We start from the raw sequence: 27,628 nt of genomic DNA on the forward strand, positions 1-27,628 counted from the left end.
GGTGTTCACTGGAGTGAACAAGCTTACGTAATACATAAAAACAATTGACGTAAAAATTAAACAATATCGCGCCATTCGTGCGAAATAATGGAGCGATTGTAACAATAGCATGACGTCACAGGTGTGGGTTAAGTCGCATAATGCCCTCGGTGAACGCACCATTCGTGGGTACGAATGACACGCACCTCGGGCATTATCCTATACATAAACTTACTTGGTAATGAGTAATAGGGAGAGGTTGATAGTGATAAACATTGTGAGAAACAGCTCCCTCTGAAGTAATATAGTTTTCAATTCAACTATCTGACCATTCTATAACCTTCACTGTGGTTTTGAACAAGGGAATAATTGAGTGGCGAGGAGGTCTTAAACAGCGATTTCAAACCATGGACGTGGCCCTTGCCATAAAGAAACAAGTCGAAGGCGCTTGCAAACCCTTTGAAAGGTGCTACATAAATCGTCTCTCATTTTTCACAAATTTCAAAAACCTGTCTTTAGAAATTATAATAATGACATGCATGTCTTAAAAAATGTGTCTCTTTGTTAAAGTACCTTGAATACCTTATTGTTTTTTTACGTGCACTATGTGACCCCTTTATTATAGTTATACAAATTGTTTGATAATTGTGGTCATCTGCCGCTGCGGTTTAGTGGTTAGGCTGCAGGACTTGCAATAACAAGGTGTGTTGAAACCCAGATTTCACAATGACTAGAATAAGTGTTGTCGTCTAGTTGCTGAATCACAATTTCTTGATTAGTGCTACTCCTTATCAATGTAAGACCAACGGTTGTATGAGAGAGATTGGTTGTTGCCAGCTTAGCTTCATATACCGTAGTTGGAGCTTGCCGAGACGGAAGTTCATCTTAACAAACAAACAAAAACATCTCAGCTGAATATCAGGGTTCCCCCCCCCCAGGAAAAAAAAAATTATAATTTCAATTAAACTGGGATTAAGCCTCTGCTTGGAGTGTTTTTCCAATCATACAGAATTGATTGATCGTGCAATAAATGCTTCTCAATGAAGTGGATGATGACTAAAACAGTTTATTTGTTTATGAGTCCCTGCCTGTAAGAGTGTACCAAGTGGTGATTCATGGGTTCTCAGATCTTCTTCTAAAAAATTAGAGTGATACATCATCATACCAAACGAATAAATCCAAAATTTTAGTTTGCTGACGCTTTCGGTTTTGGAGTTACCAGTTATCAAAGTTTGGGCCTAAAAGCCCTCGAGAAACGAATAGTACATTCCCTGTAAACACAAAAATGTGCGCCAAGGTCATCCCAACAAAAGTGAAACATTTTTTGAAACCTCCAGTTGGGCTCATAACAAAAGTAAAAAAAAAAAATTGGGATCTCGTTGGCGCGTCATGTTATACGCGCACCTGAACCTTTGACGAACAGTGCCCTCGTGCCATTTTCAACGCCTCATAACTCAGCGCGCCTATAAGATCCCATGAATTAAACAAGTTCAAATGAAAGAGCTTGCATCCCTAAAACAAATTTAAGTGCAAAGTGCGTGGGATCTCGTTGGCGCAGAGAGATAATAGAGGTCAAAGTTCAAATTTTACCAATATATTGCGTTTTCGCACCTCCGTAACTTCGCACGCCAACAACAAAAAATTGTTTTTATGGCAACTGGGTATTGGAACAGTTTTCATCTAATGACAAATGAAAAAAGAATCTTGGGATCTCTGCAACTTGCATGTCGAAAGATTTTTTGAAAATTTTCTAAAGTATTGTCATTCCACACATTTTGGCCTAAATTGGCACAACATTCACTTTTTTCATCACTGTAAGTATCTATGCCAACAAGATCCCATCAATGTTTTCTTGTATTTGGTTAAGTTGAGTGTTCCTAAACAGATTTCAATTGAAAAATAATTGGGATCATGTTGGCCCACCAATATAACAAAGGTCAAAGGTCATATGAAACTACACTACTGCCTATTTCGGGCGATTTTGCGTCGTCTAGAAATCCACGCGCCAATATGATCCCATTAAGTTGTCTGTGTTTTATGATTATATAGATTCTCAGCAACACATAAAAAGCAAAAACCAAATGGGATTTGAGTGGTGCTAACAAATATTACAGATCAAAAGTTCACAATACATGCCTATACACATTGTACTTATGCATTGCTGTGGCAACTGAAAGTGAGAAATATCCCCCAATTTCAAAATGTTGGCAAACCATGAAGGGGATAGGTCTTCAAAATGAATTTTGGTCAAGATATAGACTGGACTTGTTTTTACAAATGGTGTTAGTTTAATGTTGGTTGGTAACTGTTGCCAAGGTCAAAGGTTACAAAGAATATGGGTGTTTTTTATATTTCTGTCAAGAGCCAACTTCAGAGCCTTTTCAAGATTTTATTTAAAGAACAAGGGCTCTATCATTTCAGTTTGGGACAGCCACTTATAATATCTAGGCACATATGGTTGTCCCAAATTAATTAAAGAGCCCTTCCTTATTTGATAAAATGTTGACAGGGCTTCGAAGTTGGTTCTTGACAGAAAATGTATTACAAAACACCAATATTTTCTGTGGAGAGCCAACTTCAAAGCCATGTCATCGTTTTATCAAATGAACAAGGGCTCTATAATTAATTTGGGACAATCACATGTGCCTAGATAATATAAGTGGTTTTCCCCAACATAAAAGAAAGAGCCCTTGTTCGTTAAATAAAATCTTGAAAAGGCTCCGAAGTTGGCTCTTGACAGAAAATATAAAAAACACCCATATTCTTTGTAACCTTTGACCTTGGCAACAGTTACCAACCAACATTAAACTAACACCATTTGTAAAAACAAGTCCAGTGTATCTCTTGACCAAAATTCGTTTTGGAGACCTATCCCCTTCATGGTTTGCCAACATTTTGAAATTGGGGGATATTTCTCACTTTCGGTTGCCACAGCAATGCATAAGTACAATGTGTATAGGCATGTATTGTGAACTTTTGATCTGTAATATTTGTTAGCGCCACTCAAATCCCATTTGGTTTTTGCTTTTTATGTGTTGCTGAGAATCTATATAATCATAAAACGCAGACAACTTAATGGGATCATATTGGCGCGTGGATTTCTAGACGACGCAAAATCGCCCGAAATAGGCAGTAGTGTAGTTTCATATGACCTTTGACCTTTGTTATATTGGTGGGCCAACATGATCCCAATTATTTTTCAACTGAAATCTGTTTAGGAACACTCAACTTAACCAAATACAAGAAAACATTGATGGGATCTTGTTGGCACAGATACTTACAGTGATGAAAAAAGTGAATGTTGTGCCAATTTAGGCCAAAATGTGTGGAATGACAATACTTTAGAAAATTTTCAAAAAATCTTTCGACATGCAAGTTGCAGAGATCCCAAGATTCTTTTTTCATTTATCATTAGAAGAAAACTGTTCCAATACCCAGTTGCCATAAAAAAAAATTTTTGTTGTTGGCGCGCGAAGTTACGGAGGTGCGAAAACGCAATATATTGGTAAAATTTGAACTTTGACCTCTATTATCTCTCTGCGCCAACGAGATCCCACTCACTTTGCACTTAAATTTGTTTTAGGGATGCAAGCTCTTTCATTTGAACTTGTTCAATTCATGGGATCCTATAGGCGCGTTGAGTTATGAGGCGTTGAAAATGGCACGAGGGCACTGTTCGTCAAAGGTTCAGGTGCGCGTAACATGACGCGCCAACGAGATCCCAAATTTTTTTTTTTACTTTTGTTATAAGCCCAACTGGAGGTTTCAAAAAATGTTTTACTTTTTCTGGGATGACCTTGGCGCACGTTTTTGTGTTTACAGGGAATGTACTATTCGTTTCTTGAGGGCTTTTTGGCCCAAACTTTGATAACTGGTAACTCCAAAACCGAAAGCGTCAGCAAACTAAAATTTTGGATTTGTTCGTTTGGTATGATGGTGTATCACTCTAATTTTTTGGAAGAAGATCTGCGAACCCATGAATCACACCCCCCCCTAATTTGGTACATTCTTACAGGCAGGGGCTCTTATCTCTTGTTCTGTTTTGCTTTTTCTACATGTGAAATGACCCCAGGGAGAACAGTACTTTTACACTGATGGGGCTACCCTGTATAAATAAAACTGAACAAGAACAAGAACAAGAACAAGAACAAGAACAAGAACAACAAGAACAAGAACAAGAACAAGAACAAGAACAAGAACAAGAACAAGAACAAGAACAAGAACAAGAACAAGAACAAGAACAAGAACAAGAACAAGAACAAGAACAAGAACAAGAACAAGAACAAGAACAAGAACAAGAACAAGAACAAGAACAAGAACAAGAACAAGAACAAGAACAAGAACAAGAACAAGAACAAGAACAAGAACAAGAACAAGAACAAGAACAAGAACAAGAACAAGAACAAGAACAAGAACAAGAACAAGAACAAGAACAAGAACAAGAACAAGAACAATAACAATAACAATAACAATAACAATAACAATAACAATAACAATAACAATAACAATAACAATAACAATAACAATAACAATAACAATAACAATAACAATAACAATAACAATAACAATAACAAAAACAATAACAATAACAATAACAATAATAATAATAATAATAATAATAATAATAATAATAATAATAATAATAATAATAATAATAATAATAATAACAGTAAAATTAAACACATATGAACTACTTCGGTCATGGTTAGGGTATTGCTACCCTATGGTACTAAGTTTGTTGGCTTTTTTAGTACCAAAAGATGTACAAACTGTTTTTAGGATGTTTTACTGGGTTTATTTATAAAACAAGTGGTTTGGGCTTACTGTAGGTGTTGGTTGTTGACTTAAACTGTATGTTTGGTATTATTAGCAGCTGTGCACAATTAATTTTCCATTTTCTGGAAACCACACAAAGTCACAAAGTTATTTTGTGATCATCCAGTTATCTCTATAGCATTTGAACTTGAATTTTAATTCAGCAATTAGTTTTCATCTGGAAAAGTGAATGTAAAGTCAATTCACTGAGATTGCGACCTTGCGGTTATCAGAGGATTTAATAAAAAAAAAAAATCAAAGCCAAGATTTCCTCATGCAATATTCATTACACTTCAGTTACTGTAAAACAAAATCTAACGAGACTTTTTTACTTTTCGCTCGTTGTTTTTTCTCTAATCAGTACTCTGGTAAGGCTTTGGAAAACAGACTAGAAATGCAATATAAAGATAGTGTAGCACTTTTCTACCGTCAAGTTAATGTTTTTTTCTTATCCAGAGGTCCGTTGGTTAATATCCCCCTCTAATTAATTCTGCTTTGTTCGACCAGACAAAACAAAACCATGGAATACAGAGGAAAAAAATCCAAACCAACAATTCAGTAATTGAATCACCACTAGAGCACATAATTTGGCCTTGCATTTTAAGAGCCAGAAATTTGAAATTGCCTTACGCATTTTTTCTTGAATCTGACAAACCAAAATGCTCTCCAATGAACAAATTTGTATTTCTAGCTGTCGCTTGCTTTCGTTTTGATGGCAATGGTACTGGCAATTTTACAATTCACGATCCTACACTTAAGTTAAACTTCAACAGCAAAAGGAATTACTTTTCCTGTTTACTTAGGCAGTAGGCAGACATAAACAGAATAACTACGCACCTAAACAATTTCAGAGCACTGTGTTCTATTCGATGACCTGATTTTAGTTCAACTTATAAGAGTTAAGAGTTGAGGCTGAGAGGTCCAGCAAGCATCTCTGAAGTTGAAAATACTTTGAGTGTAGGTTTCCCCTGTCCTTCAATTTCATCTTGTGGCATTTAAGTCAACATTCATTTAAACTTACAAAGTATTTTGGGGGGCTATGCGAAACCGGCATTCAATTTAACAGAGTAGGCAAAACTAAAGATTTCTGCAAAGAGCTGCTGTGAATTTGAATGCTGTCTTGAACAGATCGATAAATTAAATAGAGCGGTAGGAGATGGCAGTCATTCTGGTGCAAAACAAACAGGTATATTGACTCCTTGATTCCATACGCTGTCCATCTCCTCAATGATCAGCCTAAACGTAAATTGCTTTCTTCTAAAATATTGTTTAAAAATTTATCTATTTCATACTCAGTATATTTTTAATTGTTTGTAATTATTATGGGTATTGCATTTATGCAAGGAAATTTTCCTTTATGGAAGGACCGCTAAAAAGAGTTGAATTTAAACAAATTATAAGTACTTTCAAATGACTGACAAAGTATTAAAACAAAATTACAAAAATACAAACCCGCAAAAACAAATACAACAAATAAACAGTCTCACAATTTATCACAAAAAAAAACAGACTCGGAGGCAAGAAAGGAAATAAATTTTGTAATGGGTTTGTTTGGGACTAATTAAATACTAAATTTTAAAAAATCCCACACACATTGTTTTGACTTTTAAAATTTAATAACTTTGGGTTAAACTAAACAAACTTGACCACAGCGAACTTTGAACTAACGACCTCTGCATTAATGTGCCAGCACTCTATCAACGGAGCTATCCAGCTCCACATGTATGTTTGTTAGACCGCGTTCCCACTGGATCCACAATTAAGAGATCGGGATCCCACAACAAGATTAGTTGCAGGCGTGAAATCGCGGTCGCGCTCCCACTTGAGTATGATCGTGCATTGATCCCCCTTTTACGGAACGGAAGTGGGTTCAAGAGAACACTGTTTAGCTAGCAAATTGCGGGGTCTGATTGGTCTTTGCGTTCCAATTATACTTTTGATCGCCAATTAATCCAAAAGGGTGACCAGATCCCGCTTTCATCCTACTCCCGAGGGGGATCAAAATTGCACGGTCAGATCCTGATAGCCCTCGCGTTCCCACTGGAGCCTGTTTCTCTTTGATCGCCCTTTTGGGGTCTTGATCGCCCTTTCCTCAAATTGGGACATCAATTCGGGGTCCAGTGGAACGGGGTCTTAGTGGTCTCTCTATTTTGTAAATTCCTATGTGGGGAAAGATTGTGAACATAGATAGCTCAGTTGGTGGAGCGCCAAAACATTAATTCCAGAATTTGCTGGTTCAAATCCTGCTCAAGTAAAACTTTCTTTGATTCAACCACCCCATATGATTACAAACTTACCCAGTCAGGTTTCTCTTGTGGTATATTATTTAAAATTTATTCTCTAAATCCAAAGCCTATCAAACATCAGATAACATCAAGGCTAAAAGAGATTCTACGCTGAATACAACATTCTGTAGCTTCAACCTCGAGTCATGGTTAAAAGCAAAGTATTTCTTATGGATTTTGGAACCGTTCGATTGCGTTTCATCCTATATAAATGTAGATGTATACAAACAACCCAATGTAAAAATTTCCTTTCAAAAAAGTGTTTGAGATATCGCCGAAAGTTCGGCGCGAATATGTTCATGCAGAAGAGAGTAATCCCTGACAATCTGATAAGCGTTACGGTACTGCTCTCAGAGTTAAGTTTTGAGGCATACAAAATTTGATACCTTTTTACATAACCACACTAATAGTGGCTTCTTATATAGCGCTCAGGTCCGTCATGGCGCTTCAACATTATTACCCCTGGTCAATTGGCCTGAAATCATTCCTTAAACCATCTTAGCTCCCTGTGAAGTATACAGCTCGGCCGCAAATATGTAGCGCAATCAAGGCTAATCAATCACAAGAACCAACTCTGCCCTCACAGGTACCCATTTACATCTGGGTGGAGAGAAGCAATTATAGTGAAGTGTCTTGCTCAAGGACACAAGTGTCACGACCGGGATTCGAACCCATACTCTGCTGAACAGAATCACCATAGCTTGAATTCGGTGCTCTCATCCGCTCGGCCACGACACTACTTTGAAGTGAAATGTTTTATACTACAAAAATGCTGCTGTAGTCTTCTAACCCAAAGTTTTTATTGCCATTAATTTTAAGAGTGGTTGTCAAACCTTCCCTCTAATGTACTTGTCTTTGCTTCGGATTAACATCTACAAAGACGTTGAGAAATGATCCAAACCTTGGAACAAGCTTCCTTTATCTCTCATGTTGCATTATTCCATTACAGTGAGTTCCAGAGGAGAAATTAACAGAATAAATCACCGTTTTTTCTTTTTTTAAGAATTCCAAAGCCTAGTACAGCTAGATATTCTGATTACCTTTGCTAGTGTACTACTCGGACAAACCATTGATGGGGAGAGAGAAGTTTTCTGGATGCCGCACCTAGGCTTTGGAACTCTCTACCTGAAACTCGCAATCTCACTTGGTATATTCAAGAACAGTTTAAAAACTCATCTGCATTTAAAGAAGCATTTTAATAACTCTATTTTCTAATTATGTGATGTCAGGGAGTCTTAAATAGTAAACTTGCGGATACAACCATACGCTGTATTTGGGGGAGTGTTGGCTCTGAAAAGAGCAGGTGTGGTATTGACGTTTCAAATAGTATACTCTGCCTGCTTCAGGAGAAGAAACATTGAGACCACACTGGCTCTTTTCAGAGCCAACACTCCCACAAAACAGATACTACATACATGGTTGTACCTGCAAGTTAACTGTTTCGTATTACTTATTCTTAACACCAAGCAAAGCTTCAAACACCATTTATGTGATGTCACCAGAATGTTCCCAGTCAAAAAGCTTTCCGTGCAGCAGGGTCAATGATTTGGAGCAATCATCCTCCTGTCATTTATTTCATCTCCATTTCAAAAAAGCACTTAAGACTCACCCCTATCCATGTGTATTTCTTATGTGCGTTATGATCTTGATGGAATAGCGCTTTACAAGTTTTAAGTGTTATTGTTAATGGATCATCAAACTTGATGAACTTTGAACACCCTCGCCAGTCAGTCATTGATATAGATAGTGATCTCCCAAGGCTTATTCCGCATGCTGATCTGACAAGGGTCAATGTCTTTTTTGAATGCAATTGTCTACTAAAATTCTTTATACAGCCCTGATAGTTCACATGGGGCAATGGAGGAAATTGACTCAATATGCCCCTCACTTGCCTTGGTGCCCCTTGAAATGTTTTAGTAGATAGAAGAAAAACTATTAAAGTTGTTTTTTATTGCCGTTTATTTGAAGAATACTTTTAAAACATTCGTACCATTTTGTAAGGGTAAAACTACCTTGCCCTTAAAGGAATCCTGCCTGTTTTGTGAGTGTGTCTGATCAGCTTACTCTTGACGCCTGATTGACTAATGAGCCCTTGTTGTAAATCACTAGAGTGCAATTACTTTTGCAAAATCTTCCTCAGCGAGTTTGGGTGAAAGTTAATCGGATCCAGTTATGACATTTGTTACCTCACAGAAGGCTGATAAAAAACGAAGGTGAGTTTAAAGTGGCTTTTATTATTTCTTTCTGTGCAAATGATTTAGCATTTTCTCAAAGAAAAAAAAAAGAATCCATGACCTGACCTTTAAGTGCACTGGGTTCTTTTACATGCGTTACATATAACACATGGGACCAACAGCTTAAAATCTCATCCGAAGGACGAAACAATGGTGAAGTGTCTTGCGTAAGGACACAAGTGTCATGGCTGGGGATTCAAACCCACACTCTACTGACCAGAAACACCAGCCGTCGATTTCACAAAATTCTTCCTAACTTAAGACTGATCTTAGGACTTTTACATGTAGGATGAGATAAGAGGAGTCCTAACTCTTTGTGAAATCAGCGGCAGAGTTTGACATGAATTCAGTGCTCTTAACCGCTCGGCCACGACAATTCCACAGACTTACAGCACTGTTAGGACTATCAGGACTGTCAAATGACTGACAAAGCAGAAATAACACAAAATAAAAACCCACTATAACAAAGAAAAATCTGAGGTCTCAAAATCAAATTCTTGGAAAATTAGTTCTTTCTCGAAAACTATGTTACTTCAAAGGGAGCCGTTTCTCACAATGTTTTATACTATCAAATCAACCTCTCCCATTTACTTGTTACCAAGTAAGGTTTTATGCTAATTATTATTTTGAGTAATTACCAATAGTGTCCACTGCCTTAAAAGGGAAAGTACAGGTGTATACATTCTTTTTTTGTACCATTATGAAAGGCAAAACTGCCTTGCCCTTATATGAATCTGGCCTGTTTCGTGAGTGTGTCTGATTTAGCTGACCCTCGATGTCTGACTGATTAATGAGTCCCTATATCACTAGAGTGCAATTATTTTTTGCAAATCCTCCTCACTAAGGTAGATGGAAGTGATCTCTATTAAGAAATTATGATTGAGGAAAATAGAATTAGCTGATTGCAAACTGCTCACAAATAAAAAAGGACCTGCGGTATTAGTGCAAAGAATAGTTCATGGCCTGACATTACGACCCTGGCTGATAAAAGAGGGCTTTCAATATTAATCAAAGCACGATCTCAAAAGAAAAATGGAGTCCCTCTTGAAATCACCATACTTCACTTCAATGCAATTATTTTTGCAAATCTTCCTCAAAGAGGTGGGTGGAAATAAAATGGATTACAGCTAAGACTTAGACATTATTACCTCACACATGGCTGTTAAAGAGGGTGTTCAATATTATTCAAAGCACCATCTCAAAAGAAAAATAGAAACCCTCATGTTTGTGTACAACAATAAATACTAACTGTCAAGATTTTAAAGGGACACACCGGCCGAATTGGGCTATTTGGGCTACAAAATAGACTAAGATATGACTTCAACGGTCTTCCAGGAATGAAGAAGAACAGTCCTTAAAGAAAATCATCAAATTTAGCCGTTTTTGAGCATTTTAAGACAAAAACGCATGTCGCGTGATTGTTCTAACCAAAAAGTGGTACAAACAATCACGTGACCTTCCGGGCTAGTTTTACTTCCAGCCGTCTAAAAGTAACTTACTTAACCAATTTTAAATCTTTTTTTTACAAAACTATTAACGAATAATTGACGAAAAAGATCATGTATTCAAATTATCACTACAAAATGTAAATAATGGTGAAAAATCTAACGTGAGATTCGCATTCAAAGAGTCCGTGTAACGGAAGCTTGTTATATGGCCCCACGGCGTGGAGCAATCAGAACGTAAGCCTCGGGGCATTATACTATACCGCGCATGCCGTGTCTCGTGGGGGGCTGGAGGTGTAATCCCAGGCGCTATGAACTCCAAGCGTGCGGGTCTCGCCGTTAGCTTGGGAGGGGTTGGGAGCCAGACATCAAAGTACATGTTTGTCATCGTGGATTTGTCAGTCGGTACACCTCGTGTCGATTCCGTTATTTCTTATGATCGCATAATGCTCTGTTTTGTTTCATGGCTCCTAGTTTCTTTTTGTTATGAGTTTTCAGGTAATTAAAAAAGATTGACTATGTCAAAACGTAGGAATACCGCATTTTGTTATATTGACAGTGTTTGTGTGAGTAGCTTAAAAAATGTTTTACAAAGAAGAAAAAAGGATAACAAAAAACGGAGCCCCGATCGTAAAAAAGGGCAGGTGAATAAGAATTTTGTAAAAGGTTGAAACAAAAATATTGATAAAAAAAAAATTCATCAAAGCATTTTTTTGTCAAAAAAATAAAAATAATTAATTCTGTGAATGAAGTGATATTTTTGAGATTGTTGAGGTATTATTTGGTTCTGTTCCAAGCTACGCAGATACTCAGCTACGCTTACGTTCCTCAAATGAGTTATGCTATAATATCAACAGGTACGTTTTCAAGCCCGAGTCAAGCTACGCTTACGTTCCAAGATATGCTTACGTTCCAAAAGATAAGGTTACGTTCTAAACTACACAGCTACTCAGCTACGCTTACATTCCAAGTTTTGCTTACGTTCCTCCAAGTTACGCTATAATAACAAAAGGTACGCTTCCAATCCTAAGTCAAGTTAAACGCTTACGTTCCATATATGCAGCTACGTTTACGTTCCAAAATACCCAGCTACGCTTACGTTCCAAGATATGCTTACGTTCCAAAAAATATGGTTACGTTCCAAAAGATATGGTTACATTCCAAGCTGCACAGCTTCTCAGCTACACTTAATCCAAGATACAATTAGGTTCCAGTTACGCTATAATCAAAAGGTACGCTTTCAATCCCGAGTCAAGCTAGGCTTACGTCTCATACGCAGCTACGTTTACGTTCCAAAACACCCAGCTACGCTTACGTACCAAGATATGCTTACGTTCCAAAAAATATGGTTACGTTCCAAAAGAAATGGTTTTGTTTCAAGCTACGCAGCTACTCAGCTACGCTTATACAATCCAAGATATGTTTAGGTTCCAGTTACGTTATAATCAAAAGGTACCCTTTCAATCCAGAGTCAAGCTAGGATTAAGTTTCAAGATTTGCAGCTACGCTTACATTTCAAAATACATTTAGTAACAAGGACACTTTTGAATCCCTCAAGATGCACTCTCCCCTCCCCCCCCCCCCCCCACCGAGATAAAAAATCTTTCACTGTGAACAGGGCCCATTGATCAGTTTCATCTGTTTAGCAGAAAATACTGCTTACAAATTTTCTTTACTGTTTAAAAATTTAGTCGGGCACCAGCCAAAAGTTTTAAAATTTAATTAAAATTTGGCTGGTAATCAGTTTCAGCTTTGCAATACTATTTTGTGCTAGGCAAATTTTGTGCCACTATGAAGGCATTATGAAATTGGGTCCTGGCATGTCGGGAGCACATAACGCCACGATCAGATTCCAAACTGCATCATGGCTATGCGGATGCCTAGTTTATTGGGGCCAGGAATGCTTTATTTACTTGTCCCTGTCCCATCATATTCTGAGTTAGTTTCTTTGTGTTCTTCGTGACGATCTTTGGATGTACGTCGAAGCACGAAGGTCTACGTCCATCGTCGAAGGATTTGCCTGGTCCGTTTGTGCTGGTTGTATGGATAGACTGGATCCTTATGCTGCGTCATAGTAAAACTTTGCTATAAACAAAGCACCAGTCTATTTACAACATCGTGCGACAATGTCACGAAGATTTGACAATTGCAACGGCTGGAAACACGTATACGCTGGCCTTTTACCGCTTTGGTTTTTTTAAATCATTTTTCGTTAAATACGTGACATTTTGATGATTTTTTTTTACAGCAACCATCTATAAAAACATTATTTATGATTCTACACCCCTAAATTGCGTAAACGGTGAGCCGGTGTGTCCCTTTAAACATAACCTCCACAGAAGAAGAAGTTATACAAAAGAGATGGCAGACATACGTTGTAGGAGTGCTTTAAAGACAATGGACACTATTGGTAATTGTCAAAGACCAGTCTTCTCACTTGGTTTATCTCAACATATGCATACAATAACAAACCTGTGAAAATTTGAGCTCAAGTTGCGAGATATTAATGAAAGAAAAAAACACCCTTGTCACACGAAGTTGTGTGATTTCAGATGCTTGATTCGAGACCTCAAATTCTAAACTTGAGGTCTCGAAATCAAATTTTTGGAAAATTACTTCTTTCTCGAAAACTCTGTTACTTCAGAGGGAGCCGTTTCTCACAGTGTTATATACTATCAACCTCTCCCCATTACTCGTTAGCAAGTGAGGTTTTATGCTGATAATTATTTTACATATTACCAATAGTGTCCACTGCCTTTAATTAATCCATTGGAGACAAAATTAGCTGCTACCCTAATGTAGCGAATAAGTCAACAACCTTTTTTTTCACTGGACTTGTGTCCAATTAAAGAAACAACACAAGACATAAGAAGCTATAAATATGGTCTCAAAGGTCTAATTAGAATCCCTTCTCTTCTCTGGCCACTCAATATCATCCACAACAAAATGATGGAAGGCTTCGATAAAGAAATCATAAACGCACACAGTACATCTTTCAACCCTTTTACTGTCTGATCATTCAATCTCACCCACTAAACAAGGGCATGTTTGCTTCGTTTTTAAAAGGGCAAGGACACCAAGTCATTTTCTCCTTGGAAAAAGGCACCCTATGACGAAATTGTAAATTTCTACTGAATAATTTCAAGGGCACCAGGGCAATGACCAGATCCTTGCCATTTGTTCTTGTGTGTTGTGTAAGTACAAGTAAGTTGTGTACTGCACGCAAAAGAACCCAGTGTACTTATTGCAAAGAGCAGGGGTTTATAGGATTTGAGGCATTGCATGGTGAGGTATCAATATATATTTGGTTTGCGGTTAACACCATGTGTGTATCTACTTGCCAGGTAAAGTTTGTTTTTAGAGAACTGTCTTGCTTAATTCTACTACTGCGGAGTAGCTTGTTCAGGGGTTCGGGAGACTTCTCAGCTCTGAAAAAAACTGTCATGCTTATTACCTGGGCGGATGGTATAGAAATAGTTTGGGACTACAACCTTAGCTTAAAGAATCGTAATTAACTGTACCAGCGCAGAGTCAGTTCCTGAAATTGGTCTTGTGACGTTTCGACTAGCTTGCTCTAGTCATTGTCAGGAGACTGAAGAGTTTTAAAAGAGAGAAGGGGGCTTATTTATAGGGGTTCAGAGGATCCCACAAGGGGTTTCATAACTTTGTAAACCAATGGTGCTTTGTAGAGGAATAGGTTTAAAATATGGCCCAGCATACCTTGAAGGAAAAAACCTGAATCCTGAAGCGCAAAGAGCGTCACCGACTGACAGATTTGAGCGCTAATATAAAGAAGCCACTATTATTTTAATAATTGTTGCGATATGCCTGTATATAAATTTTACCAAGTTTTTTGATAAGAACTAACAATTTTGATACAGTAGATGGAATCATCCGACATTTGTGTACATGCTGCATTCTTGTCAGTTTGAAGACTGATACATTTTGCTTCATTCATTAATTTGAATCGTACATGTACCACCCCACTCAGTTCATCAGCCAAGGGAAACATTGTTTGAAAACAATGTTTCATTGTACATTCTCACTTTCCACAGCTTTCTTATATCACTTAGATTTTCTGCCTGCCAAGCTCATGAATCTATTGTATAGTGCCTTTAGCTGAATTACTTTTGCAATATTTTAAGTTGTTTAAACTATCTACAAGTTTACTTTTTATTTATTTATTTATTTCCTTTTATTGTCTATCCTTACCTTATCGTTATTTCTACTTATTTATTTTAAATTTATTTGTATTCTCATTATATATTTATTATTTGCTATTGGTTGTATAATTATCTGTTTTTTTAATGCTTTGTGTACTACATACATATTATGTTAAATCTATATTAATTTTATTGTGTACCCCAGATGTGGGGCAACAGATCTACGGATCATAGTATGTATTTGCTTTTGTTGACCCTTGCCCATCTCGGGGTATTATTGTCAATGTATTTTATTTTGTACTGTTATGGCAAATAAAATAATAATAATAATAATAATAACTATTCATGACTTTATTTGAAGAACATTGTCAGAACCAACACAGCTGCTTCTCTCCGGCTGTGTGTTTGGTCTCATCAGTCAATCCAGGGTGAATTTCTGTTTGAATTTGATGAGTTTTTTTTCCATTGCTTGCTCCTGCAACACAATCTCTTTCAGAACCGCTTTCAATGTTTTTCCTTGATAGGAGTTTCTGACTATCCCGTACAGGCCTGTGTGAATGGGTTTTTTGTGTTCCTTTAGAGATTATAAGCTGTATGTATCTGTAGGTAGTTTGTTCAGCTTGAAGAACGTTACAGTAAAATGGGACACTTTGCAAACCAAAATACACTCAGAGCACATCAAATCATTGAGTCGTAGACATGTTCTTTTCACAATTACACTATACTTAAAAAAAAATTATATTTATGCAGGCCTTGAACTTGGCTCTCAAAGGGCCCCAGCAATTTTCTTCTGGTAAGGGTCATTTCTATGAGGAAAATGTTTGTGTTGGGACCTTGCAGAGGTTAGGCACCACAGCAAAAGCACAGTGTCACTTAGGGTCACTTAGGGTGGCGTGGGTTAAATCAAGGCCTGTTCACGTGTTACCACGAACCCCTCTTAGTTATACTTCCACCATGCAAAGTTTAAAACCTACAAATCTTTGGATACTTTATAAGATGCAGAATGGGTTGTCAATTCTCCACTCAACCAGTATGTCCAATCAACCCAGAGCTGTGTATTGGGAGAGTTATGGTATGGGGGACCAGTTTTCTTTGGTCACGTGATTGCTGAAAGCCATTTAGGGTCCGAAAACCCCCACAACCCAATGGGCATATCTGTCAATCACCCTGTGTTCACACGTTTGTTTTTGTGGCACAAAATGGCTTCTAATCCCAAGTTTTTGCATTTCCTAATACAAAGCTCCAGTCCAAACTCAAAAACAGGCAGCCACAATCAGAAGTTTGAGCAATTAGTCACAAAGCAAGGGTTTATTAAAGATAATAGGCCCCTAACTCCTTCTTCATCGTCACCATTATTGATTGAAACGCGCTACCATAGGACAACTCAGCACCATACATGTAGTGGATAGAGCCCACTTGAACAGTCTCCAGCACCACCAACTTAAAGAACTTTAAATTCATGCAGTGCACAAGTTAGTGAAATGTATCCAAATATAAATGAATGTATCGTCTGTACACAACACATCAGGGAATCAGACTCCTTCACCAGTAACACCGGCGATACCACCCATAAGACAAGGGGTCATGTCACCTGCACCACCACTAATCTCATTTATCTCATATCTTGCAGAGTCTGTGGTGTTCAATATATAGGTGAAACAAGAACTACACTCATGTCTACGGCCACAGATCTACAGTCGAGACCCAAAAGCTGGATACACCTGTAGGACATCACTTCAATCTTCCTAATAACTCAATTTCTGACATGATTTTACAGGGCATAGAGGCACAAGGCAATTACAGATCTGTTCGTTTGAGTAGGGAGAAACTCCGGATTAGATGACTCCAGACCATTCAACCCCATGGTCTGAACATCCAAGGAAATGACTAATAAACCTTTTGTTTTGCCGTCTCCTTTTTTCCCCACAGCCTTTTAACCTGAGCCTCGTTCACTAATTAATTACCTTTTTTCCACACATCTTCCCACCCTTGATATTGTCCTTTGTGTTTCCATCCTCTTGTGGTCAAGCTAGTCCCTTCCCTTCTAACCCTATTCATGTATTTCCACTTCTTATGTTTCACTTAGTTACCTGTTCATGATTGTTGTGTTGTCATTTAGCCTTCGAGAACGACTCTGCTAGGGTCGAAACGTCAGGCCATTAACTATTTTTTTGCAAATACATGATGCTGACCAAGTCAATCAAGATGAACTTTGAAAAGTGAAATCCATTTAGTGGAATTTCATAATGGAAAATATTGCATGAAGATATGGGTACACACAAACAAAATGGAAAGGAGGGCTACAGTTAAACATGTGGACAAGTGGTTAAATCTCCCCGCGATTCCCGCGGTATTCTCTTGAGACTGCTGGCCCTGCTCTCACGACTACGGGCCCATTTAATGGGGAGTAGATGTAGGCAACCAGCAATTTGCGCGAGAGCTGTGATCTTGCGAGAGCACCGCCAGAACTCGACTATCTCACCGCGGCAGACCATTAAAGACTTGTCCTCAAGTCTAGGCAACAGTAAGAATACCCCAAGCTGTACAATAAATTAATTAAGTATGGTAAAAAATCATCCTTGATGAATTTTCATGCATTTTTTACACCCTCATACTAAGCGCCCGGCAAGCCCTTGAGGAAACTGTCCACCGAGTACACCTCAAGCCAAGATAGTCTCTTACCTTTGATGAGATGTCAAATGATAAAGATGAACCTCCATTTTCACCATCTTCTTCACCGTCTCCAACCTTGGTCCTCATCGCTCCGTAAAGGACCGATGTCACCTTGAGAAGCTCCTTGACAGCGTAACCGTCGGCTTGGTACAGCTTCTTGGTGTTTAACTTGATGTGGGCTTTAGTGGCCTGGTGGATAAACAATCAACAAGGATTGTATTAAAGGCACTGGACACTATTGGTAATTACTCAAAATAATTGTAAGCATAAAAACTTACTTGGTAGCAAGCAATAGAGAGCCGTTTATAGTTTAAAACATTGTGAGAAATGGCTCCCTCTGAAGTAACGTAGTTTTTGAGAGAGAGGTAATTTCTAAGTAAAGTAATTGAATTGAACTTGAGACCTGTATCTGAAAGCACACAACTTAGTGTGACAAGGCTGTATTTTCTTCCATTTATTCTCTCGCAACTTCGACGACCAATTGAGTTCAAATTTTCACAGGTTTGTTACTTTGTGTATAAATATTCAGATACACCAAGAGAGAAGACTGGTGTTTGACAATTACCAAAGGTGTCCAGTGTCTTCAATGATCATCATGTTGTGTCCGTGCATGTACAGAGCACAGACGGTGCTCAGTGGCTTTTTTGTCTGTTTTGTTTTTGTTCGTTTCCATTGTTGCACTTTTATTGCAATTCATTTTAGGAGTGATCACCCTTTGAACAATTATTTCCAAAAACGCTGTATAAATTTTGATGCTCCATTAAAAAAAAGGAATGAAAATGTCTTACCAATCATCTTTTTCTGTACCCGCCCCATAAATTAAACGAGACCGGATCACACAGCTGCTCCTATCAATTCAACTTCCTTTACAAGGAAGCAGTGAACAGTAATTGAATTCTTCATTCTTTATTCTTCCAAAATAGATGAAGGGAGAACACAAAAGAATACAGAAACTGAAGTACCATTTTTGAAACCTAGATTTGAAATTTAAATTTGATCATAACATTAAAGGCACTAAACACTAATGGTAATTACTCAAAACGATTGTTCAGCATACAAACTTACTTGGTAACGAGTAATGGGGGGCTGTTGATAGTTTTAAAACATTGTGAAAAACGGCTCCCTCTGAACTAGTTTTTGATAAGAGTTAATTTCTCACGTTCAAAAAACATGTACTGTAACTATACTATACTTTAGTACAAAGGCATTTATAAAGCGCTCTTACAACAAAAATGTATCACAGTGCTTTACACAGATGAACAAAAATAGCAAAAACAAGATTAACATACAACAAGATTTGAGTTATAAATAAAAATAGATTTTGAGAGCTTTTCTGAACGCTGCTAATGAAGATATTGAAAGACTTCAGCTGAAGCCTTTTATTATGCATTTGGAAGCACAACAAGTATGCAACAAGGGTGTTTTCTCTTTCATTATTCTCGTAATGACCAATTGCGCCCAAACTTTCAAAGATTTGTTATTTGACGCATTTATATAGGAATACATCAAGTGATACACTGGTCTTTGACGTTAACCAATCATGTCCAATGCCTTTAAACTGCTAAATTAAGACAGCATTTGAAGGTTAACTCACCATGAACTGGGCCACAGATTTGATGAAAATAACTCGGTCTTGCTCTGTATCCGTGTCGATTGGTATATCAGCATTCGGATCGTACCTAGACAGTAAAATCATTCAAAAAACAACCTGTTTATTACGGACTGCAGATGAAACAGGACACTTCTTAAGTGTATCTACTTTAAGTATTAAAAGGAGTGGTGAGAGTCAACGCTGACAAAACAATCTGAAACTTGGATCCAGGGCCCAAATTCATAAAGCTGTTTCCCGGTTTACAAGCAAATTGTTGTGCTTACTGTAACAGAAAAAAATGTGCTTTAAAAAAGCAGACACATATTTCACCATAATTTCTCAAGTAAGCAGAAAATTTATAAGGGTGCATGCAAGTTCACCATCGCATTGTTACGTCACTCGTGTGCTTACCGCGGGTTAGTCAGAATTTACCCTTAATTACAGCAAACAGCTTTATAAAACAGAAATTCTGCTAAGGGACACTCCATAAGCACAAAACTACTGCTTACATGTTTTATGAAACTGGGCCCTGATCATACATGTAGGTGTAACATTGAAATGACAGCATGTCCACAGTCTCTAGGTTACCCCAGGGGTTACCATGGTTACTGGAGCTTTTGCAAACAGTATCCTCAGTGTTAGAGAAGGGGATCAAAGGGGAGGATTTTTTTATGAAGAAAATGACAGCATTGTTGCCATGGTTTCTCATCTCTCGTGGCACAATCTGATTACTATCTTGATTTTAAAGTCGGTTAGAAAAAAAGGAATTAAACCTTCACTTTACTCATGTGCAACATTCTTAAATGAAGATCTGCAGCTACATGGCTGTGACTGTTGCTAAAGGTGGTATTATGGGTATTATCCTTTGCTTTAAAGGATTCAGGTACTTTTTCAAAATGTCCACAGATTTTTATTAAACTTACTGGGTTTGAAGATAATGATAGTGGAAAGCTTCCCTTCAAATACTACTAACTAAGGTTGTGTAGTTTTTGAGAAATGAGTAAAACGAGGCACAAAATCATTTTGGTCTCATGAGACCAAAATTATTTTAGCATGTAAAATCCCCTTAACCAGTTATGATATTATACCAAAACCATAGCATAACTGGTTAATACGTTTTTACATGCTAAAACTGAGACGAAAATTATTACTTTTACTGTGGTTGTTTCTAAGGGTGTTGCTATGGGTATACTTTGCTTCTACGCTTATTATGTAAATACCAAGTGATTATAAATGGCTGTTGCTAAGTGTATCCTACTCGTATGCTTCAACACTTGTTTAAAATGTTCATGATACAAAGCCTCAGCTGCAGAGATGGCCAATACAAGTAACTAAAAAAAGGTTTTAAATTACATTACAATTTGTAAGGAAACGTCTAATGGAGAAAGGAAACACTACAGTAAAGGCTGGAAGCTCAAATTCCATTGTGCAACTGTTGTCAGGCAATAAGAAAGTGTTCATAAAAACATCGCACAAACCACTTTCAATCAATTCAAAGTCAGCCCAAAGAATACAAAGAGCAACTTTGGCAATGCGTACGCTAATAAAATTATCTCAAATCTTTTTTTAATCTGAAGGCTACATAATTCTTCGGGATACGTGCAGGATGTTAATGTTATTAAAGATGTAAAAATAAAAACGGATCCAATCGTGAGGAGCTTTTGTTCTGAAGGCCACGGAAGTATTAACAAGTCAAATTAAGAAGGATTATAATATAAATCCCAAGAAGCCATGGACAATACGACAAAGTGCTCCTATGTCTGCCCGCCTATGGTCTGCAATTTCTTGGAGTCAAAATTGCATGTAAATAAACGGTGAAAGTGTATTGTACCCATTGCTTAAAGACACTGTACACTTTTCGTATTTGTCAAAGACCAGTCTTCTCACTTTGTGTATCTCAACATTGCATAAAATAACAAACCTGTGTAAATTTGAGCTCGATCGGTCTTCGGAGTTGCGAGATAAATATGAACGAAAAAAACACCCTTGTCACACAAAGTTGTGTGCTTTCAGATTTCAAATTCTAAACCTGAGGTCTCAAAATCAAATTTGTGGAAAATTACTTGTTTCTCCCCCTGGCGGACATCCAAATCGCGGCAGGAGGAAAATGAGCTACATTGACACCATCACCCGAGACACAAATCTCAATCCAAACGAGACTCAACAACTCATGAGGGATAAAGCAACCTGGCACCATTTCATCAAAGCTGCTTCTGCTATTCCGTCTAAGGACGACGGATGATGATGATGATGACTTGTTTCTCAAAAACTACAGTGTGTCACTTCATAGGGAGCGTTTCTCACAATGTTTTATACTATCAACTTCTCCACATTGCTCGGTACCAAGTCAGGTTTTTATTCTAATAGTTATTTTGAGTAAATACCAAGTACACATCCACTGCCTTTAAAGAAGAGAGACACTGGTATCTCCCAAAATGGCACAACCAAGATTGACTTTTTGTCACATTATACTAAAGGTGACTCGCAGACATTTGGGTACAGATTACGATGGAAGTCCCCAAATGAGAATCTACCCATATGAAAATAAAATGGTCTAGCTGCCTGGTGTTTTGACTTGACCTAGAAGAATCACTCTCGAAGGCTAAACCAAACTTCACAAATTATAACATTTATAATGGCTTACAGAGGCAAAAAACATCGGTCTAAGGCCAGTGTAAAATTTGGGCCCTAGCGTTGAACTTCTTCAATTTTAAGCTCAATTCTGTTGTGAGAATGTGCTTCACGGGTTCATGCTTTCAACTTATAACAGACATAGCCAGAATGTGTAATCACTGTAGTTTTACTGGTAGCCAATCTGATTGATGTCTCAAGGCTAGTAATTAAATTTCATTAAAAACATTTTTTTACGAATGGCGCGCACCTCGGGCATTATCCTATACGAGAACCCTGCACGCGTGGCTTTACAGGGTCAACCATCCTACTGTGTGACCATTCAATGTCATCCACTGTGGATTAGATTAAAGGCAGTGGACACTATTGGTTATCACTCAAAATAATTATTGTCATAAAACCTTTCTTGGTGACGAGTAATGGGGAGAGGTTGATGGTATAAAACATTGTGAGAAACGGCTCCCACTGAAGTGACATAGTTTTTGAGAAAGAATTCATTTTTACACAAATTTGGTTTCAAGACATCACACTTAGAATTTGAGGTGTCAAAATCAAGCATCTGAAAGAGCACAACGTTGTGCAACAAGAGTGTTTTTTTCTTTCATAATATCTCGCTAGTACAGCCTTCATAATTGAAGATAGTCGCACAGTCAGTCACATCGGGGCAACTTTGCGATAAGCCTGAACTGCAGGGTATTTTACATATGTTGGTAGTTATAATAGACCCCCTAATAAAACACAGCTTCAAGTCCAATCTGAAGAACAAAGCAAAAGTGTCTTGTCTACGGACACTAAGTGTCAGGACTTCTGAACCCACACTCCCTTGAACAGGTCAGAGCTTGACAGGTCAGTGGCAATGCTCGTAACCGCTCGGCCGCGACACTTCCTTTTTATATATTACCGCCTACTTGGGTTCGTACCTTTTGACGAGCCAAATGAGGACTTCTGCCACTAGAGGGAAGTTTGGAGTTCTGAAGTTCTCCATTGATATCAGACGTGGATAGCCCAACGCCCGCATCATCTCTGTAAAATCTGAAATAGTTGGGAAATTATTGTTAATGTTAGGTTAATTTTTCAAAGGTAGGGCCATAGATTGGTCTTGTGAATGTAATTGCTGGTTATGATTATTACGCAACCATTGTCTGTGTTCATGGTGTTCGCTTCAAGAACTTTTCACTCCAGTCCAGTCTCTGGTAAGTTTTGTCCTCATTCTTCACAATATTTTCTCAATATATTTGAGTGTTGAATGGATTCATAAGACATTGAAGATCAAGGCTTAGAATTTGCATGATGATTTTCGAAAGTGGTAAAAATTTGGTAAATCTGGTGACTAGTCTGTCAAAATTTGGTTAAACCTAACTTGTTGAAAAAGGAAAATTCAATTTTGGTCCATCTCGAAAAACAGGCATTGCAACTAAGCCTCCTCATGCATGCACGCTCCTATTCCTAGATAAAAATCAAGGGTTGTTGAAAAATATCTGAACAATTATAATTTTGGTAAGGCCATGAGAAGTTTTAGATTTGCGTCCGGGCATTTTTGAAATGACGTGAGGCTTTTTTTCATTTTTCATTATTCATTATTTTGCACACGAAGATGCGCAATCTTCAAATTGCATAAAAACTGGAGCTCGATACACAAATTTGCCTATTCTGCATAGCGCAAATTAAAAATAGCGCAGAATATTTGTGCGCAAATTTTTTTATTGCGCTCGACAGATGACAACAGCAGATGCGTGTTTTACTGCAAATAAAACGATCACGATCGTAATCACGATCGCGGTGGCATGTCTGCCTTGTATAGTTATTAGTACTACTACTAAAATGCGTAAATATAACCTTTTACCCTTGTTCGATAATTTGAACTTGAACATTTGTGATGCAGAGTCTTTTTTTTTTTGTGAAAATAATGAAAGGTTTTTGCAGTAGCTTTCAGAGCATTTGAGCAATGGAGGCAAATCTATCATTTTCATTCTCATGGCCTAATAGAAAAAGAAAGTCAAACTCAACAAAAGTGGGAGTCGAATATTCAATAGAGTCGATTCCATGGAAAACATTTCAATAGTCAACAGAAAGAGCAAAACATAAAAATAATAAATACTAATATAATAAGTTTGCTCTTTCTGAATCTCTTTTCCATTGATTCTTACTAAGTGTGTTGTGTATTGTGTATAAAAAAGGGAACTGTCGATCTTCTAAGCAATATTCAGAATTGAAATTGACAGTGTAAACTTGTAATATCACAACTGGGTAAGGGAGAAAATGCGTAGCGTATTCGCCCAATGCAACACACGTACGTACACACACCATACAAAAAATACACTCAAGTCAGTGCAGTTTAAAAATGAGTTACGAATGATTAGCAATTTTGCTCATTTTTGATAAACCACTGCCACAAAACAGCAACCATATAATCAAATACATCAAACTCCCCCAAAACTACTGGATCAGAATGACATTTTCGAACCAAGTCGAAGATAAAACAAAAGAACTTACTTCTGAGGTCTCGGTACGACATCTTGACTGTTGTTTCTATCGCAAGAATGTTGTCATTAACATCCAAACCACGTTTCAATCTCGCGAGATCTCGAAGCTCCGCTATAGAATCTTGTACCCGCCTCGCTCTTCCCGTTTGAAAGTACACCAAAATCAGTCTGGTAGTGGAACTATACTTTTCAATCAATTACCGCGGTGCTACTCTAGGGCTTCTGGATAGCGGCTGCATAGCCTAAGGGAAGTGGTGTAGGCATGGCCTAACCTTTGTGTCTTTATTTCAGTGTTTAATTATCATGCCTGCAATAATTAATTGCTAAGCCCAATATTGTTGAGCATGTAAGCGTAATTTTCTGCTACCGGGAGTGGCCATGAAATTTACCTACTTTTTATTTCATCTCTCCGTTTCCGTGTAACCGTCACTATTTACCCGCCAAAGTATCGTTGGAAAATATGTTTACATGATCCTGTTTCGATGTTTTGGTTGTGCTTATGAGAAAAAGGCGTATTACAGTCTGCTTTTATACAGTTTGATGATTAGTAACCGAACTACTAAACATACCTCATTTGAGCTACTGAATTCTTTAAAGGGCGATGGAAGGCTCCCTTTGGTAATTACTCCAAAACTTTTTGACCCAATTATTTATTTATTTATTTATTTATTTATTTATTTATTTATTTATTTATTTATTTATTTATTTATTTATTTATTTATTTATTTATTTATTTATTTATTTATTTATTTACTTACTTAAAGATCAGCTCAACAGCTGTATAGGTCCTGTGTAATAAAAGGGGGAAAAGGGAAACATAACTTTAATTTCTTTTTTTACAACAGTCAGAGTAAAATTATTTTACGATTTAAAAATAGAAGGGGATCGAGAGGAATAAAATATACTTATCAATTGGTTTGTTTATACAAAGGTATTACTGGGCCCAGATTACTGGGGAGCTGTGATAAGCCCCCTACTGCAAAACATTGTTAAAAAAACACTCCCTTTGAATTAATGTAGTTTCGAGAAAGAGGTAATTTCTCCCCAAAGTATTTGAATATGAGAAACAGGCATCTTCAAAATGTACACATCAGCTGTGCAACATTGTTTTTTCTTTCATTTTTTGGGGGAACTTCGAATGCCAATAACAAACCCACATTTTCACACGCTTGTTATATTAAGGCATGTGTTAAAATACTCCATGGAGGTAGAATTCTGCCTCCATGATTATACTGACAAGTGCTTTGTGTTTTTTTCTTCTAAACATTACCAAAAGTTAATCCATAGAGCACGGAACTCTATGGTTAACCCAATCTTGTTAATGAGTGAATTGTACATTGCGACCACATGCATTAAAGCCACTGGACACTTTCGGTAAACAGTATTGTCCAAGTCCCACATTTCGTGTATCACAACTTATATATAAAATACCAAACCTGTAAAAATTTAGGCTCAATCGGTCGTCGGAGTCGGGAGAAAATAACGGGGAAACCCACCTTGGTTTCCGCACGTTCGAGCTTTCTACTATCATAATCTTTAAACTATGGTTTAATGTAAATCGGTGGACATTGTGTTTTGTGTTAGGAGAAAGTACATAGACCCTTTAAAGCAAAAGAAAAATCACGATGACGGTATGTAAGCAAGAATTGTACATTAGCAACCGTAGGGATCTCATTAACTGGCGCCATATGTCTGTTGGTTTCATTAATGCCACAACGTGTATACATTGGCAGCATTATTGTTTGTACTTTAGTCTGCCTTCGTTATAGAAAGAGACTACCATTCCTAATAGCAATTAACAATTGAGTCAAACATCGATAGAACGATCCTGACGACATAAGACAAGCCTTTATTTACAGTGGCATAACTAAGGGAGGGGCGGGGCATATGATGGCCCTCCTCCCTCATTTTAAATATATACTCTCCCACGTTAAATCAGTCATCCGTGACCGATATACAAACATTTAAAATGTGAAATCGAAAGAATTTCACATTTTTTTCCTCCACAAGTTTTAGAAGGTGGATATAAAACCTTACTTGGTACCGAGTCATGAGGAGAAGTTGATAGTAGTATTAAACATTGTGAGAAACGGCTCACTCTGAAGTGACATAGTTTTCGGGAAACAAGTAATTTTCCACGAATTTGATTTCGAGATCTCAGATTTAGAATTTGAGGTCTCAATCAACCATCCAACTTCGTGTGACTAGGGTGTTTTTTCCTTTCATTATTTTTTTCGCAACTTTGACGACCAATTGAGCTCAAATTTGTCAGGTTTGTTAATTATGCATATTATGTTGAGATACACCGAGTGAGAAGACTGGTCTTTGACAATTACCAATAGTGTCCAATGTATTTAACGTGGTGTATAATATTTATTCCCGAATTAGGAAGATATCAATCCGTCATACTATAAAATAACCAGACAACACTGCCAAAAAGGGTCGGGTTAAAACGGTCAAAACCTACCAGTACTTTGTAAGCTTGATAATTTTTAATTTTTATTTCAGAAAATGAGCTGCCAATTTAACCACAAAGCTATTCTATTTCGCGCGAAATCGAATGTTACTCAAAAGGGTCATACGATTTAACAAAATAATCATTCAATATAACGATTCATCAAAGCAACATGACTCGACTCAAAACGAAATTGAATGGCAGAATTCTAAATTTGAAACGCAGTAACTGGAGAGGCAAAACAGCTTTAATTCGAACGCATGAAAATGAAATTGACTGGTCATTTGCCGAATTTGACCGAGAAAACCTATATTAATCACAGACAACCGTTTAAAATGGCATGAAAACTAGCTTGTTTAAGAATGGAAAAAAATGCAAACGGAAACTACAGATTCAATTGGTCAGAATTGGCCAGTCAAATATTGTTCTACTAATTAATTGTATTGTTTCATTGTACACCAGTAGATCTTGAGCGGTCACATCAAAGACATGTATGTGTACCGGGTATGGTCACTAACCCAAAAGTAAGCACCATGTTCATCATGAGGCTATTTAATTACGCGTAATTAACTTATCCATGTTGTAATTAACCTGATCTGTTTTATAAGCCTAAATTCTACAAAAAATATTCCACGCAACTGAAATAATGCGGAAAACATTTATTGTATAACATGATCAATTTTGAGAATGTTTTTGAGGAGACTGCTATTTTTACTGCGTTAGGGCTTTGAGGTGTTGGTTTTTGTTTGTTTTCTTTTTTTCTCTTTTCTTGTTTTGATAAAGCAAGAAACTGAGTTACCAGCTCATCGCATGGTGTAATCATATTTATTTGACGGAAATATTTATCATACCTAGGCGAACTGAGCCGGACTCC

General features: G+C 37.4%; 1 protein-coding gene across 1 annotated transcript in view; it reads right to left on the reverse strand.

Moving 5' to 3' along the window:
- Positions 1–24,389, reverse strand: part of LOC139944008 (clusterin-associated protein 1-like) — a 54,782-nt gene extending 30,393 nt beyond the window's left edge. The window contains exons 1-4 of the mRNA XM_071940935.1: positions 24,310–24,389; positions 22,737–22,848; positions 19,189–19,273; positions 17,604–17,783 (exon numbers count right to left, since the gene is read on the reverse strand). Coding sequence (XP_071797036.1) covers positions 17,604–17,783; positions 19,189–19,273; positions 22,737–22,848; positions 24,310–24,331 — 399 coding nt within the window. The 5' untranslated portion in view covers positions 24,332–24,389. The remainder of the gene's footprint in view (positions 1–17,603; positions 17,784–19,188; positions 19,274–22,736; positions 22,849–24,309) is intronic.
- Between the last annotated feature and the right edge of the window lie 3,239 nt (positions 24,390–27,628).

This window comes from Asterias amurensis, chromosome 11, assembly GCF_032118995.1.
Source record: "Asterias amurensis chromosome 11, ASM3211899v1".
NCBI lineage: Eukaryota > Metazoa > Echinodermata > Asteroidea > Forcipulatida > Asteriidae > Asterias > Asterias amurensis.